The sequence below is a fragment of the Typopeltis vanoorti genome, chromosome 2, assembly GCF_054136105.1.
Source record: "Typopeltis vanoorti isolate ZY-2024b chromosome 2, IOZ_Tvanoo_1.0, whole genome shotgun sequence".
NCBI classification, from domain to species: Eukaryota; Metazoa; Arthropoda; class Arachnida; order Uropygi; family Thelyphonidae; genus Typopeltis; species Typopeltis vanoorti.
The window spans coordinates 87,174,456-87,193,252 of record NC_143550.1 but is presented as its reverse complement, the minus strand read 5'-3'; the positions used below and the strand labels follow the sequence as shown (position 1 = coordinate 87,193,252).

The following is an 18,797-nucleotide window of genomic DNA, read 5'->3' as shown; positions in this document are numbered from 1 at the left end:
GTACATTCGGCAATGACAAAAAAAAAAAATTCTGCCTGGAAGTATCCGAACCATTTTGGTTTATAGCAAATGGACTAACTTTTAATAACTGAGAAGGAAAGTTTTATATTAAAAAATAACTAGTTATGTTAAAGGATTTAAAAATTTTACTGATAGGTTCCTTCCCAATGAAATATACAATAAATGAAGAAGAAGAAAGATGAGGGGTTTAATGAATTATAAAAGAAAATTCACATGAAAATAATATTAATATTAAAAATGAAACAAATAAGCGAAAATAATGTAGTCAATCAAAAAAGTATTCACTATAACATTCTTGTTGACATTTTTCGTTATCTCAATAACTGAACCTAGAGCTATTTTTGGCTTACATAGTGTAGACATTAAGCCGAATTTAGCCATTAAAGATTGATTTAAAGCAACAGATTTAATAAGATCCTAAATACCAAATATTATTAAATTCAAACTAATGAGAAATTATTATTATCATTCCGAGACGTTTTGGGGGAGAAAAAAAAAAGGTCCTGTTATAGCTAAAAATAAATATCGTTTCAATCGTTTTGCCAAAAAAAAAAAAAAAAAAAAAAACGGAATTAACAAAAACAATCATGCTAATTCGATATATCAAATTTCATTAAATTCCGCTTAGATTGTGCGGAATTATCAGTTCGAAAAAATTTCCAATATAAATACTCTAACTGAAAAGAAAATTGAATATAAAATTTAGTTCCTCCTAAATCCAAAATTTTATTAAATTTCAAGCGCTATTGTAACTGTGATCCGTTTTAATTTTTTGCGCCTTTCAAAATAGTTTGATATTGAAATAAAAATTGGAATGGTTAAACAAGATTTCATACAGATTCAAAATACCAAATTTCAATAAAAATAAATCTAACCAGAGTCCGGAAAAAATGTGTGTAGGGACGATCAAAAAACAACCAAATCCCATCTGATAAGCTTCAGTTTCCAGATCTGTAGATCTTTGATATTCAGAAATTTTATCAATTTTCCCCATGATATTTAAAATCTTGGTAAAGAACGCTCTTTACGGAAATCGAACTCGGGCCATTTCAAATTGAAAGGAACAACTGTCCCATCGTTCTTCCAAATGCGCTGTGGAGGTGCTTTATTAAGCTAGTTTTTGTTACTGGTAATATTTCTGCGCACTTAGACCCAACCATCAAGACTTACAGCTTAGCTTAGAAATGTCTTGTAAAGCTAAAAGACAAATAAAATTGCAATTTTCGAAGGATGTTTTGAAGTATGTCGGCTTCATTGCTTCTGTATGATTTTGAAACTAACAGTATTATGGAGGGGGTAAGTCAGGAAATATTCGCTATGTAATATATTAAAATTGGTTACAATAGTACAGAGCATACGAGGGCATACATTATTTCTTAATACATAGTCCCACTGGTTTTCAAAGTTGTACAAGCTATTGTATGCTGCAGAATTTTATTTTGTATTTATTTATTGTTGTTGTTATTATTATTATTATTTTACACCACTACAAGTCATGTATGCATCGATTTTCAAGAACTGAGTCTGTTACAAATTGTCAAAATTATTGTGAAAATACAGTATTGGTACTAATTCCAGAAGGTGATTTTAAATTTTTCACTTGCTCTCTATATATTTCTTTCCTAATGTCTCCAAAAGGGTAAGTTGTAGAACGCAAAGTTTTGGAATGTGGTAGTCAGCCCAAGAATCGAGATCAAAATAGATTTTTTTTCTTTTTTCTAAAACTATTTTTCGCGTTCAAGGGATCTATGAAGAACTTCTTTGTTTGTTGCTCCTCGGAAAAAAAAAATAAAAAACAATATATATATATATATATATACACACACACACACACACACACACATACATAGAGAGGCTGTTTACAGAAATAGCGGAAAGTTATTGGGGAGCCAAATTCCAATGAATACGCTTTTAATTAGTGTGTAATAATAATGATGATGATGAAACACAGTATTCTGATAAGTTAATTTGAGATAATTTATCAAACTAAAATAATAAATTATATCTGCTAATATTATTGACCACCTCAGTATCTCAGTCAGTTTTACAAAACTGCTTGGAAAGACATGAATTCGAATATCCGATCCAGAAACTGGAAAAACCCTTCATCACGGTTTTTCAGAGGAAGATTAGTTAGCTTGTTGCATACGAAGATGGAAGGGGTTTTTATCCAAGAAACTTTTTTTTTTCATTCCATGGCCAAGAGCACACACGCAGCTTACTCATAAAAGTAGATATATTTAGGCATAAGACTAACCTTCCAATAATACATGGTAGTAACGTGCTATAGGTTTACTCTTCCTCTAGCTGAGCGCTATCAAATTATTGGAATAGAAGTACCACGATAACGACTCCCAAAAACTTGTGATCAATAATGAAACTCTTAAAAAAAGTTGGTAATTCTGGACCTGCTAAATCAATATATTGCATATGTTGTTATAATGTTGCCTAAATAATTTCCAAAATTAATATCTTTGCAAGCGTGATATTAAGTGTCACTCAAAGTGCATAACTGTTTGCGGAAAAACTACGCAATTTCTTCCTTATCCGTATTAAAGGAAAGCGTTTTTTTTTTCTCCCATTTTTTTCTGAGCCTTAAATATCATCATAATTGTACAGGGCATCAGACAAAATGATCAAGATAAATGCAGTTGATTATTTCATAATCAACAACAAACAAATTACGACAACACCGGTTGTGACAAATTGCAGTTGACGCCAGGGGCGCTGCTTTGACATTTATTTCATTTTTAAGTAGCTTCTAATTATTATATACATCACATTACTGCAAAATATATTTTGATATTAATTATGATTATTACTTAATAAGTGCTCTAGTGAGTAGCACTCCATCAAGAGAGGGAATATCTACAAAGTGGCATGGCAGTTTGCATAGAATCAAAGATTGCTGCGTGTGTAATTGCAGTGGGGGCATAGTCACTTGACTGTAATTATTGCGCACAGAGCAGAACTGTGTGATATAGTCCTGAAGAGGGCTGTTTTATACCCACAGCATTTTATGAATCTGGGAGATTTTATCTGTAGCGTCATTCTTACAAAAATATAAAGAAATTGCCTGCAGACACATAAGGCTATTAGTTCCTGGTAGGTAGACTCAGCCCGCCATAATTGGATGATGATAATAAATGATCCTAAAGAGAAATGCTTTATCCCTTCATTAAAATCAAGATGAATGCTGGTGGTATTTGAAAACTTTATAATGAAAATTTTGATGATTTCTGAAAAGCTGATTGCATTTACCTGATCAAACAGCCTCATAAGTCCTGCAATCTGATAATTGTACGGAAATGCAAATCTCATATTTGTACTTCAGTTAGTTGCTGATATTGCTTATATGAACATTCGCAAGAAACACTTGCATTTGAAAAATATGAAAAATATCTAATTGGAAGCAGTGAACAACTTTATTTTGTTTTAGGCTTCAGTAGCGAAGGTAATTTCCTTTCATTTCCCGGATTAACAGTATAAAACTAATATAAATTTAAATGATATAAGTTGTCCTGTGTAAAACTGACATCTATATCTTTCTGTGCTTGTATGACTACAAGACTAAGAGTATAGGTATAGCAAATCAGGCATAAGCAACGATCAAAGGTGCTCTTGCACCTAACTTACTGTATTTCTGAAGGATGACTTTTGATTAAAAATTAAGGAAACAGTTGAAAAACAAGAAACTGCGAGTGATCATTAATAGTAGTAGTCAGGTTATATAGTAAAAGACACCATTTTAGGTCACACGCTACTCCAAAGAGAATAACTTAAAAAATACTTGCAGTGTGCTAGAACATCAGTTTGTTTTTCTTATAGCAATTTATTTATTTTCTTATGGTAAAAACTGAATAACAAAAGTAGTTTTGATTCATGCAATTATTAGTTTTAGTTAGACGAATAAATAAGGAATACTGTATTATAAAAGAAGAGGTTAAGAAAGAAATATGTTTTGTATGTGTATGCACATGTAGGGTTGGATTTACTCATAAGCTACTTTTTGAGGCCTCACATTACAAGAGACTTCTTAAAAAGTTATAGCTTAGGTGCCAAAACAACTTAAATCCAGTTCTGTGCACATTTAAGTTATCGTGATCATAGTACAAATAGGGCGGGCGAATGCGACACTCACCATAAATATCTATCTAATACTGATTACAGCTTCATGAAATATTTCAAACTGTAAGTATTGAAGAAAAGATCCTAAAAGAATTCATTTTAGCAACGCACATCTATTAAAAGAATAGATATAAAATAATTAAATATCTGTTATTTCCTTCCTTATATTCAAATAGTAAAACAATATTACTTTTTAAATTTAGTTGCCTAAAATACAACGAACTCTCCCCCAAAATTGCTATAAATGCTTTTAAATAATGCTTTATTTTTATTAAGATTTCATTGGCCTGACAGTTGTTTCGTATTATTGATCAGAGAACAGCTGTGAGGCCAGTAAATTACTGAATCTCAAATATTATTAATATTGATATTTTTTCTGGATCCAAGTAATATAGCTATGGTGTGTTATATATGTAGACGTATAGATTAAAACAATATTATATATTTATTATAATTATAATGTACAAATATAGGCGGAACCAAAATATATACACATGCACCACATTATTCCTTCACAACTAGCCTTAAAGTAGATCAAATACACCTCCACCGTCACTGACTTGCTGCATACTTAAATAAGTCTCTCGTTATTAGATGACCAAAATATAACGCCATTGGCACTGTCCAGATAGTTAGAACCTGTTACAGGTGGGGGACAGTTCCGTGTAGAATTCAATTCCGTGCTCCTCATTTCCTGAGCTCGGGCCCGCCAGGCATGAGGTCTTGGTGATTCCGTTGGCCTCCAGCGACGTTCAACTTCTGCAGCAGTGTCCAAACTGTCAGGTGAAACATCCCACTTCGGTGTTGTAAGGCAGTTTGGTTCCACGCAAGTACACTGCCGAGATGCTGATGAATGATCCGAAGCTATGTTTTCTTCTAAGGAGTCACCTTCCTGAAAAATTCTTTCTGAGTTCCTTTGACCTCCACTGCTTGTAGAAGGTTCATTTTGTCTGTTCATTCTACTTGTACGAAATCCCATATTTTCAAAACGAAGTGTTGATGCAGCTCCAAATGGTAACTTCTTTGGACCTCTGAGGTAAGGATTTCTTGACGTACAGAGCGGCTGAGTGTCGAGATTCCGTGGACCCAGAGTCCACGTGACGCATCGACAATGGCAGCTTTCACAACTGTAAGAAGAGCAGCTGCTGTTGTGTAAAAATGACGGAGTTCCGTCCTGAAGATAACTAAAGTGACCATTAATATGGTGCTGCCATTTACTAGTATTGGTATAAAGTCGGGCTCTTTTGAACTGCCGTTTCAGCTTCTGCTTCAGGCACATCTTTCGACATCTCATGGTAACTGTCACAATTATGAGACAAATAATACTTAATCCGCAACATGTGCCAATCAATACATATGCTAGCTTTTCTGTTGAGAAATGAGATTCCACTTCACCAACTATATCGAAGTCATCTTCAATCGCTGTTTCATTGCTGTTGGCATCGCCAAATTTTACCGCAATCTCTTTAACGCTGTGAGGATAAAACGTGCTGGCAATGACCCTTAATCCCTGCAAAGCAGGATGAAATCCGTTACTATAATCCGTGCTTTCTTTCTCACCTAGCACCATGAAATATCCGGGTCTCTCGGAAGTTTTACTTTTGGTGTTGTCAGGTTGGCTGGAGGATACATCGGAACTTTTAATCCTCTTGAGGTAGTCTTCTAGGCTAACAATTCGCCTTCCTTCCAGAGTGTCTGGAGGCACTGCGATTCCTGGTCTTGCCTTCCGGTTTGACTGATTATTTGCAGCGTCTTTGTGTGCAAGATCTGCTCTTACCACTAAGTCAAAGCGAGACGGTGGAGCTGTAATAATAGACGGAGCTGTTTCGGCTACCGCTGGCTTTCGTTGAAACGTATCGTCCTTTCTTGGAGGAGGTAAAAGAACAGGATACCATACGAATTTTTGTGAAGATGTACGATTAGTAATGGGATTAGAGACACTGTAAGGCCGATTTCTTTCATGACCGGAGAAATTCCTTTGGTTAGAACGAGCTGAGTCATTAGGATTCATGAGCAGTGACTCATCTCCCGATAAATTTCCATTTGTTTTATTTACCAGCAGCCTGACAGGAACTCTGGCAGATGTAGCGTGTGCACGTTCATCCGAATCTCCGAATATTACATGCTCTCCTTCACGGATTCGTTTTATGAAAACATCCCTTTTGATTTTATGTTTGAAATGGGTGACTGACGAGAGATAATTTCCTAGATTTTGGCTGTTTTTGACCTGATAATATAAATCAGAAATATTATTTTCTTTTGTTAAGGTTATTGGTGTATTGCTCCCATTTTCTATTTCCCGCTCTGAAAACTTTCCATCATTTCTCCATTTATGCGACAAATTGTTATATTTTATCTTCATTATCTGGCTGCAAAAACTAGAGAGAGTTTTTTTTGGGTTTCTTTTTGTTTCCTGAATTTCCGATTTGCATTCCCAAATGTTATATGCTTCACTAGAGAATTTCCCATATCCCAAAGGTGTTACTTTTTCTTCAGAATGCTTACCAATCAGTTTAGAGCCGGTTTTATTTCGTATATTACTAGTTGACTTAAGAGGTCTATGACTAGACGTGGCATTATTCATGCGGGAATAAAGTTGATGGTTCGTGAACACGGGCCGGTGATAGACAGCAGGGTTACTTTCCTCTCCTGACGATTTAACACTGACATGAAAAGATAATAAGAGTAACAATAGCCAGACGCATGGAATGAGCCCAGCAGTTTGGGGACATACACTTATCATGGTCGGGTGAACCACCATGGAGTTTACGCCGTTATCACTATTGCGACCATTTTTAATGTCCAAAGACAGGTCAGGTAAATTTTCTCATTCTTTGCTTGGACCGGGTAGAATTCGTATGTTGGAAGGCAAGTCGTTGTGCTCCTCCTCTCCCCGCTTATTCATAGCCTCCTGCAATAAACAGAAAGATACGTTTAAATAAAGTTTTAAATAAACAAAAAATATTATATGAGAATGAACAGACAAAAATTAAACGAGTGAAAAATAATAACAACAACAACAACAAAAACCTCCATGCTATTATTCATTAAATTCGTGGAAAATACTCGTTCAAATATATTTACGTCTCCTAAAAGTATTGAAATTACAGTTAAAATTATTTTAAAAAATCATATTAAAATTGGGGTGTTTTCATAAGTACCTGACAGATTGCAAATACTTATAACTTTAGTACTACATGAGAAACAGTAACAACCCAAACGTCACGTGGCAGTTAGAAGCGTTATGCTCAAAAGTGCAACCCCTCCTTTTCACTCACATTCAAGATATAAGCTAGTAGTTTGCGAAAAGTTGCGAAAACACTCGCAAGTATATTCAGCATAATAAGTAATTTACACGAGTTTTCATTTCTTGTTTCTTGATCCACCTGGATTGCTTCCCATGTTTCTTTTCCGTACATATTTTTTTCCATCTTTCTTAGTTTAGGTGTATGCTTGTATTTTATTAACTTAAAATAAAATAAAATAACTTAGCCTAAATAAATAAATTAAGCCTAATATTTCTGATTTTCAATAGATGAAAAATATCACAATATAGTAACGTTTTTAAGTAGTTCTACTACTTAATTTTTCATACTTTTACTACATTGTTTTTTTATATGAATAAAAAATATAAAAAATATAATATATAATATAGATTAAACATTAATTTTGACGAGAGCGCTAGGTGTCTCACAAAATTGCCTTTAATTTCAAATAAACAAGACCATTCATATTTTCGCCATCTAAGCAATCAATAAACTCTTAGCTAACCAATTAATTAACTGACAATTCTATTCATAAATAAATAAATTTTCTATGAATAAATTTATTTACTTTTTTTGATATTCTTCAAGTTTAGTGTAAGAATATAGATGTCTCTCTCTCTCTTAACGTTCCCGCAACCAGCACAGTTCGACTAGAGTGATGTGAAAAATATTTTTATCATCATATTAACATAATAATAATAATAATAATAATAATAATAATAATAATAATAATAATAATAATAATAACAATAATATGAGAGATATCACATAATCGCATCTGTTACACATGGATGATCTTAAACTATACTGAAAATCATCCAGATAAATTGAGTCACTGCTCAGTACATTCCGAATATTTAGTAAAGACATTTGTATGGAATTTAGACTTGATAAATGCTCATAGTTTAAACAAAAACAAAAAACAGCAAAAGGAATCACATTTGTAGATTATTCTTATTACGTGACATCTCCCGGGAGTCCAAAGATTCATCGAGGGAGAGTGTGCTAACAGCATCGAACGATTGTCCCCTTCCAACTACTAACCGCGCTCAAATTTGTTTAAGTTTTTGCTGAGCCATTAGTAGCAGAGGCTCTAACAATCGACCGATATGGAATTTAGACTTGATAAATGCCCATAGTTTGAACAAAAACAACAAACAGCAAAGGAATCGCATTTGCAGATGAAAGGGAAATAAAAAAGAAAACACTTGTCATACAATAAAATGAATCTAGCTATTCTTGAGGCAGGCGACATTTTGAGTTCAGAAGTGAAAAAAGAGAACAGTCTGAATATCTGAAAAGAGTCAGAAAAGTTGCAAAGTCCAAACTGAGTGGAGATATACAGCAGGGTTAATTGTCGACTTGACACAAGTCAATCCGAATGCACGTGATTGAGAAACGCAAAAATTAATGACAATAAGACAATGAATCCTGATTTGCATCCACGCATGAAGTTGATTGGTTATCCATAGCCAGGAAAAAGTAAAGGAGGTGATCTTTTAGAAGTTAAGCAAATAGCAAAAAGAAGGGAAAAAAAAGAGTTTTGAAAAAGAATGCATGATTACATCAAGATAAGCAAAACATAATATGATAATTAAAGCTTACAAAGAAAAAGTAGTGAATCCAGTAAATTCAAAAACGGAGTGAAGGAGAAAGAAATGGCAAAAGGATCAAAAGGTTGGAAAAATAAGCGCTCCATGGTCAATGCAAAATTTGAAGGATATTAAAGGGAAAGATAATAGTCGCTTAACTTTTGATAGTTTCAATAGTGCAACATCCAGAAAGATACAAAAGGTCTGCTACTTGCTGCTCAAGAAAAGTACTACAAACGAATGCAATCAAGGTGAAGATTGAAAATATCCGTAACGAAAGCAAATGCCGACTGTGCAGAGATATAGAGAGGACACCGAACCATCTAATTAGTTCTTGCAGAAAGATTGTGCATACAGACTATAAACAACTCCATGATCGGGTAGCAAGAAATATGGTTTCCTAACTTGCAAACCAGTTGGAAACACAAAATTGAAAAAGTTACTGAAAATGAAAATGCAAAGATACTATGGGACTTTAAAATTTAGACGGATAGATATAACATGTCAGACATCACTTCCAATCGAACAACAACAACATGGATAGTTTATTGATATGACAATACATACATAATATGATAATATATAGTAGAGTAGAAGAAAAAGTGCATGAAAAAACTGGCCAGGTATAGAAATCAGAAGTTTGAAATTTAATAACTTTCGAACAAAAAACATTTACTATTGTCATAAGTATTCTAGGAGCAATACCAAGATCATGCATGTAACATGTAAAAGATGAACCTCCCAGATATAACCCATTCTCAACTCCAGAAAACGGCACTTTTAGGGGCATCACATTTTACGACGTATCTAATCGATTTTTAAGTCTTTGGATAAGGCCTTAATTGGACTCTTTTGCCAGTCAGAGATTTCATTTTGCTGTTTCATGTTTCTTATGCTTTGATTGAGAACTCTGTTAAGTGAATATAATAATAATAATAATAATAATAATAATAATAATAATAATAATAAAACTCAGGCACAAGGAAGATGAGTTACAAGTTACATTGTTTGGAAGATGAAGTAGCACTTGACAGTGAGGAAGTGCATTTATGCCTGATAATTGATTGTGTTCTAGACCGTTTTCTTCTTCTTCTCGGGTTAAAAAACTCTGTTGCGTTTTAAACATATTCATCTATCTTATCTTACCCGTAACTGTTAAGCTCAATGACCTGTCAAGGCCAAGTAACTTAGCTTGATAAAAACGTAATTAATGATATAATATGGAGGGTAATTAATCTGCATAGGCTTCTGTGTCAGTAAATTGAGGAAATTGTACGTATTCTCTGTCCGGTTTTTGTGTTTGTCATGTAGGGTGAAAAACCCCTATTTCCAGGAAGAAAAAAAATTTTGTCATCTCCGTATGAGACCATCAAAAAGTCCTAATAAAGGTTCTAGGCAACGTAGATAGATTTAAACACAGGCTTTCTTTTCCGAATGGTTTGCTTACTTTTCTCATTAAAATAATCTGACTTAAAATTGCGATATCCCGATAAATGTTTGCAGTCACATTAGATGCTAAATTTAATGTATAATAATGTATGAACAGACGTTCATACATTATTATGAAGAACACGTAAGTGGTGTTAGAGGCTGTTGTGTAATTTAAAACTAGAAAAATTTAACATTTTTGGTTCATTGATGACCGAAATAAAATGCTTATTGGATAAATGGATATGCAGTTGGAATGTGTGGCAATTCCAACGAGGTGTATCAACCGAAGAAAACAAAAGGGATCGATTGTTATAATTTTTTTTTTTTTTTTTCCTTTTCAGGCGAAAATCACGCTTCTGGATAACGACTTCCAAGTGATTTAATGGAATTTTTGATATTTCATTTTTAATTTATGAATTAAACTGTTTGATTTACTTGATCGATCATCTTCATTTTAGAAGATAATTCTATTTGGTACTCCCATCAAAAAAAAGTTACAATATTTCATATGAAGACGGATTTTATTGTGGATCCATTTTTGCCAACTCGCATTTGGCAGAAACGGGTTGAGAGCATTAAGTAGGGGTATGTATTTGCTTCTGTATTTGAGGATTTTCATTAGTTATTTATGCATAACTACAACCAAAATTGGAGATAGCTTCTACTGAACGTGAAACACTTTCTTTTTAAATGCTCCAAAAATCATTACCTTATGGTAGAAAATTCAAGAAATAAAATATTGGCATAGCAAATAAGTAAATCAATAAGCACAGAGAAATAATTAAATCCAATGAGTTAATAAAGGATAAGTGAGGTGCAACATAGAGCCATTTTCAGATCAATGCTATCTTCTTGTGATGTGGTCTGTTAACCAAATGGATTTTGAATATAGAGTATTCCCACTGCAAACAATGCCTTCTTGGTTAAAGAAAATGGCAACTAGACATATTATTCAACAGATGACCTTTACTGCTTGGCGAAACACATAATCTTCCTTATGTAGGGGGAACTGAAGTGACCGATAACATGTAAGGTCCCGCAAACAGATTTCCAGTTTCTATTTTTTTTTCTCTCTCTCTCTTTCCCCAAAATGCAGTGTGAGTGACATTCTTCAAGGGTAAGCAAAACATATTGCAGATATTCAGCGTATCCTTCATTTGAGGATAAAGCTTTTCAATTAGCAGCAACATAATATTATTCCTGCCACCTACTATGTCAGTCCTGGCCTAGAGAGAGAGAGAGAGAGGTCAAGTATATGGGTGGGTACTGTCATGACAAAGCTATTATTATTATTATTATTACACATTTCGAGGGGTATTAAGAATAGTGTAGCAGGTCACAATCTACACAATATATTTCACCAAAATATTTTTGCCTATTAATTACGTACACTCTCCACGTTTAGCTTTTGTGAGGAAGGTAAAAACCTAAATTCTAGGGAAAAAATCCTCCCTCTTAGCTTCCTCTGAAATCAGTTAAATCACTTTCAACTAAAATGTCCGAAAAAGCCTGTTTAAAGATTCTTTGGTTTATGATGAAAATTGAACCAAGGTCTTTTCCAACCGAAGAGAGAATTTTATGGCAAGGATAATTATAGAAATAACAACTCTAGAAATAATTCACCCTGGAGTCTATCAAATTCATTTGTCAGTATGGGTTACTATATTTTGGCCAAATTGGTAGATTGGTGCTAATCGTTGATTAGCAGCAATGATGATCATCTCGATTACATTAAACTCCATGAGTTAAAAGAGGGGACTTGCAGAACATTCCATCTCTATCAAACATCGAATACTCAGAAGAAGATTAAAGTCCTTCACAAATATAATTATCTTAGGAACATATATAGCTTTTGTTAAAGCAAGAAACAAAGTATATATATATATATATATATATATATATACTTTGTTTCTTGTTTGAATTGTACAGTTAGGACCTTAATTTATTTTAAACTGCACCATTCTATGTCATGTAATTGTAGATCACGCGTTTTTATAGTCGAGTCTTCCGGTTTCTCTACTCTTCTTTTGATGCCAGAGAGAAAATTCTTTGTTTAATAAAAATATTATGAAGGTATTAAATCCTTGGTGAGTTGTGTGTGTGTATATATATATATATACATACACACGTTTATATATATATATATATATATATATATATATATATATATATATATATATATATATCGAAACTACACGGGAGAGTTTGAAACAAAACCTATGGGACAAATCGTTCTGTTTGTGCAAATAGTTAAGAAGAAAGTAGGAATTAGTTATATATTTTTGAACAACTGAAGTTGCAGTTCTTGGAGAAAAACAGAAGCTTCCAAAGTTCATTAAAATACATATAAAAGAGACATAATGCAGAAAGTGAACATGTGTGAAAAGTGAATGCATTGAGTCTGTGGGAAATGGATCATCAGTTAACTTTATTGTGCTGTTCTTGACAGTACCGAGCATATTTAAGAAGGCTCTTGGTGCACCATCGCTCATGTGAGAATTGTATCGTAAGGATTTAGAATTTATAGAGTATTAATTAATTGAGGAGTAATGTCTTAAGTGGAACAATACCTAGTTTTTTTTTAGGCAGAGGAGGCGGAGGATATGATGTTCTTATGCCAGGAAAGAAATGATAAATAATACAGAGATCGCTTGTCTTGGGCTTTAGCCTGCAAAGAGAGATACTGGTATTATCAAAGTTGAGAGAAACATAAGTATGGGCTTTCTTGCGTGAAATAAGACAGGATTGTGTTTTAGTGGCATCGAAGTTAGCAGAGTTGTCGTCATTCCATTGAAATAATCTGATTGATTGATCTGTAAGCAGATCAGTGTTTAAAGAGTTTGAGAGATTTATGTTTGGAGTTTTATGTAGTTTGGGATATTTAAGTACTGCAAGTTTTGTCAAATAAAAAAGAGGAATGGAGTGTTTTGTCATCAGCAAAACTACTAATAGGATTTGACCGAGAGTGACTGGCAAAGGTGTTTTATAGGAAAAGAAACTTAGAAAAGATTATGAAAAAATTAGTTACAAAGAGAATTACCTACACTATATTTATCGGGAGAGTTGATTAAGAAGAGATGAACCATATTGTGAAGGAGAAAACTATCAAGTATATTGGCAGTTAGATGGACCACTTGAGAAAGATCACTGATGAAGTTAAGTATCTCAGCTCTTCTTCCATATTCAGCGGTGGAAAGTAGAGAATGCAGCAAGTCAGAGTGAAAACGTTGGAGTTCCTAAAGATTCCAGTTTTAAGAATTTGGAGAGCGATAGAGACAGCAAATGAATGCAACGGAATCAGAAAAGTAAATTTTGAACCAGAAGCGATCTAAGAAAGAGAATGAAAGGTTTAATATTCTCTGAAACAAAAGCTCAGAAACTATAGATGATCACTTGTGACTGTTCTAAACAATTACGAGTACTCACATTCAGCGTTTAATTTTATTTTTACATCATACAAGTGGTTTGCTAGCCTTACTTGTTGATGCCCCTGCTTTAACCGAGGCAGTTCTTCATGTGGCCTTCTACTAGCTTACACTACCGGTATATATCGTTCTCTCTCTCTCTCTCTCTCTCTCTCTCTCTCTCTCATCACAATGATGCTGTGCATCTATCAAATCCACAGTTTCCACCCTTGTGGTAGAAGCAATCATGTAGAGCAGTGATTCTCAACCTATGGGGCGTGCCCCCTTTGGGGTGCGCGAAATACCTAATGGGGGAGGGACACCAAGAAAGCGAAAAAAGTGGAATCAAAGGAAAAACTAAAAAACTACTTTATTGAAACAAAAGCATTTAATGAAACTATTTATTGATCCAAAAACAATATAAAAAACATAAAATACACTCTGAAAATAAAATAATAAAATGTATAAAATCCACTGTATTGAATAAATTAGTTACGCTAACGGGAACATATCAATATTGCAAAATATACCGAGCAACTAATTAAAACTAAACAATAAAAATGAATCTAAAAATTAATGGCTTCCTTGGGTCTGTGTTGCGGAGCATAGCTTTTCATGTGATGGTGATGCATTGTAAATTGACATTCTTAGTTCCCTTTCTATATTTAATTGAGATATATATTTTGTTTTTAAGGCAGCCACTGCAGAAAACCCTATTTCACAAAGATAAGATATTAGAAATGGCAAAAGTGCACGAAACGCTCTTGACTTTAGTGCAAAAAATTTATCAACATCAGCCCAAATTCAAACAGCGGTTTAGATGCAAAATTGTCTTTTTATTTCGCCGCTTGACGTGAAGTCTATAAATTGTTCCTCTTTTTCAATTGAGAAACCTTCAGGGGATAATGGGTTTGAAATGGGTTTTTTAACCCACTCGTACATTGCCATTATCTTGTCATCGGTTATAAAATAATTTTAATTATTTTATAATTTGAATTAATTCCTAATTTTTTCTTTTTTGTTGTTGTTGTTTTGCTAACGTTTATGTGTTTTGTCAGTGTCTCAACACAACAATTGCAAGGGAAAAAGGTGAGGGAGGGCGCCACTAGGAAACTAATATTATTAAAAAATGGGAAACACATGAAAGAAGATTGCGAAACACTGCCTTAAATTTATCACCCACACATCCTGTAAGAAGAGGGTGCAGAAATTGGAAATTTTGGTCCTCCTACACTGAGGACCAAACATCGCAGCTTATTAAAACCTTTTCGAAGGCTGGAAAGGGCTGTGATAAGCAAGTCGGTGATGTTTCACTAAGCGATGAAATTTGTCGACACAAAAGGAGTACCAGTACGTTTGGCATTTCCTCCAGCTAAGGAAGCTAGTTGGAGGAAATGCCCAATTGCGTCCCAACTAGGGAAGCTCTTTGTGGAAATTATGGTTGAATTGGCTCATTAATGACTGTATGTTTCTGAAACACATATACTAAGAGAGGAGTCTTTCCCCCCCCCCTCTTAGTATGTGCTTGTACTTCGCTAAGACAAACACGAATAGAAAAAAAAATTGTGTGTGTGTGTGTGTGTGTGTGCGCGCGCGCGCGCGCGCGTGCGCGTTCATTTTTTCTCATCCTAATGAAACTCCTGCAATATTTAAGATATAGATAACCTTGGGATATTATTCTTCTTATATACTTCATAGATGAGGACTAAAACATACCGTCTGATTGGCGTGAGTGGATAGTGTCGCTACTCTTCAACAGTTTTTTTTTTTTTTTTCTGTGGATATGGATATTTGCGAATGTACTTAGGTGGTAGTTTAATTAGACCACTATGCTTTTAATTAGGTGCCTGGAGGTGTTCGACATAGATTCATTTTCGAATTTCAAAAGCAAGGTTTTCGGATTATGCAACCCTTAAATACTCATGGATTAATGCACTATAGGATTTCAACATTTTTGGATCGTCACCAAACATAAATAAATAAAATGAAATTATAATTAAAAGTCTCCAACTGTATCTAGAAGCACACCTCGTGCCTTCTCTATCCTTTCGATTAGATAACAAAAATACTTAGATAACAAAAACTCTTCTGGCTGTTCCTGATTGTATTGTATCACTCAATTGCACTTTAAAGTTGTGTTCCAAAACCAACATCCGTGATCTATCATTTCATATTATTTTATACTGAGTTGCCCAGAGAAACTGAAAACGTACCATGGAAAGATTAAAACGAATCCCGTGCAGTTACACTTGACATTTCGACGGCATTTGATAGAATCTGATTTTACCAAACAGAACTGTCATATGACTCCTTTTTACTTGATAATAATATTACAATAATTAATGAATAGCGTATAATTCATGATTATCTGCAATCAAGTAATTGATGATATTAAGTTATCTTCGTTCTACTAATTTAATCTTTAAAGTACATGTGGCATAACTATAAACAACATACACGATAACCACAGTAATTAACTTTAATGAAGACACAGATATATTTCAATACAGAAAGTACTTAAAATGACAGTACATCATCAGTGCGTAGAAACAAGAAATCAAAGATCAGCAATACAAGGTACATACAACAATCGGTTTACTAATTAACAACTGTTGCTACGAGCTAGATATTAATACATTAATAAATAATATTAAAACTATTTTTAATGTTTACGCAAAATGAGAACCTCCTAAACTTTTGGAAGAGCGAGAGCGAGAGAGAGAGAGAGAGAGAGAGAAAATCGTTTCGATCCAGGTTAAGCCGATGTAAAGCATCGCAACTTTCTTTGAAAAGGCGTTCATATTTAAAACTGCTTCTATGGAGAAGACGAACTTCATTCCACTGGATACTGTTTAGTGTCAATACTATGCTGCGCCAGACCAGACTTTTGAGGTGTCATATTGACGTTCATTAATTATTTTTCCACAGAACAATCTGTCTGCCCAGAGTATGTCAAATTACATTCATAAAGAATCTGGTAAACACCAGATTCTTTATGAATGTAATTTGACATACGGATAGAGGTGACAGTTTATCTTTTGTAGATGATAAAATATGAGAAATTTCGTTGATAGGGAAATACATAGGGAATAAGCTATGTTTCTTTAAAATTCTACCAATAGGTTTACAGATACCAGAAATATAAGGTTGGAACCCTGCGGTCTGTTGAAGAATCCTTAGGTGTTGAAATATAGGAATCAATGATCTGCGGGATTTGATGAAGGCTGTAACCATTTAATTCCATTATGGTTTTGATAGTGAGTTCTTGTTGTAAGCTTGAGGGAGAGGAGCATACATTATGTGCTCTATTAATTAAAGACTTGATAACACCTTTTTTTGGGAGGTGTGATGAGTAGGCTTTTGATGAATGTATCTGCTAGTAAAGGTAGGTTTTCGATAAATACTGGTTGACAAAGTCATAGAAGCTGTGCAAGTAAGAAGGATGTCCAAGAACGGTAAACTACCATGGTGAATTGAATTCGTGGATAAAGCTGTTTGGCCTCATTCTAAAAATGCCACTTTCAATTACCAGTTTCCTACAATAGATCAATATCTTTCATCCACGCATTCAATTTGCATGTCTGTTTTCACTTTACGCCCTTTCTGCAAGTTATTCCATGGATTCTTCTTCTGAACTGGTGTCCCCCCCCACCCCACGCACACACAATTTCTTCCAAGTCTAAAATAACACGTGCAGCACTTGTCCAACGTCCATTCACAAACTCAATTGTTAACTCACCGAACCTACTTCTCCAACTTCTATTTTATTCCATCTATCTCTGTTCTTCGCAATGGCCTTCATGAAATATTTCCCAAGAAGATAATCTGCAGTTGTTTAAAGGAAAAAGAATATCAAAATTTCTTATTTGTGGTAGATTATACGTAACTTTGCGAAATAGATAGATAAAATATTGAATACACTATTCTTCTGTACACTCTACATATACTTTTCATTTTCGCTATTGTTACGAAGAAATCCAATGATGTAAGGGCTTGTCTTTAAATTACATAATGCTCTTGACAGGGAAGAAGTTAACCATGCTGTTGTTGAAAAGACCTAATTCGTTGATCATCATTATTCTCTCAGTGAATCCATTTCAATCATTTTGAAATCATTCTTCCTCCCGAGTTTCACTAAAAACTTATGTCTATTTACTGTTTTAAATATTTTTCACAGCTCATCGTGAAAAATGGGGTCAAACATGATAAAAGTAAAGTCGGGATCTACTAGTGCTAACCAAAATTTAAAAATGTAGGAGCATATTCCGACCGAATACTTTTTTTGCTATGTGCTTCGAATAAAATCAGCCTACGTTACTTTATCATCGAATCTCGAAGACACTAGTAAAACAAAGAATAGAGGAATGTTCAAATAATTTACTTACTTACTTATCCTATTCGTGCCTCGCAGCACATAAGGCCGAGATCTGTTTCCTCCAGATATCTCTGTCCTGAGTCATCAGTTCAGCTACTCTCCATCTCTCCCAACCAGCCATTTTTCTTTCCTTTTCTGTCATTCTCTGCCAAGTTAGTTTAGACCTTCCCCTTTTCGTTTTCCTTCTTGGAATCCAAGTCAAAGCCATTCTAGGAATCTCTCTGCTGTCCATTCTTAGTATGTGTCCAATCCATTTCCATCTGCGCTTTTTTTTATTTTATCATTCACTTTATATAAGTCATCGTTTCTTATACATTGAGGTTAAAATATTTTTAGTCTCAACGTACGCAGGTATTTTGTTTGAAAACTATTTAATTTAGCTTCCTTTTTTTTGGTCACCTTCCATGTTTCTGCTCCACAATAATAAGGTCTTGACATTGCTATTAAAGATCTTTTTTTAAATTTTATTGTAATATATGGATGATTTTCATATATTATTTAATTTTTTGAAAGCAGTAATAGCTGTGCCGTATCGACATTTGCTCACAAATAGGTAAAATTCTTAACTACTTCTACAGCA

The 18,797-nt window shown here is 33.9% G+C and overlaps 1 protein-coding gene across 2 annotated transcripts in view; it reads right to left on the bottom strand.

Moving 5' to 3' along the window:
- Positions 1-4,627: 4,627 nt before the first annotated feature.
- LOC150109228 (uncharacterized) overlaps positions 4,628-18,797 on the bottom strand; it is a 55,080-nt gene continuing 40,910 nt past the window's right edge. For both annotated transcript variants that reach the window (XM_090406447.1, XM_090406454.1), the window contains exon 2: positions 4,628-7,060. In XM_090406447.1, the coding sequence (XP_090262573.1) occupies positions 4,721-6,910 (2,190 nt within the window). In that variant the 5' untranslated portion in view covers positions 6,911-7,060 and the 3' untranslated portion in view covers positions 4,628-4,720. The remainder of the gene's footprint in view (positions 7,061-18,797) is intronic.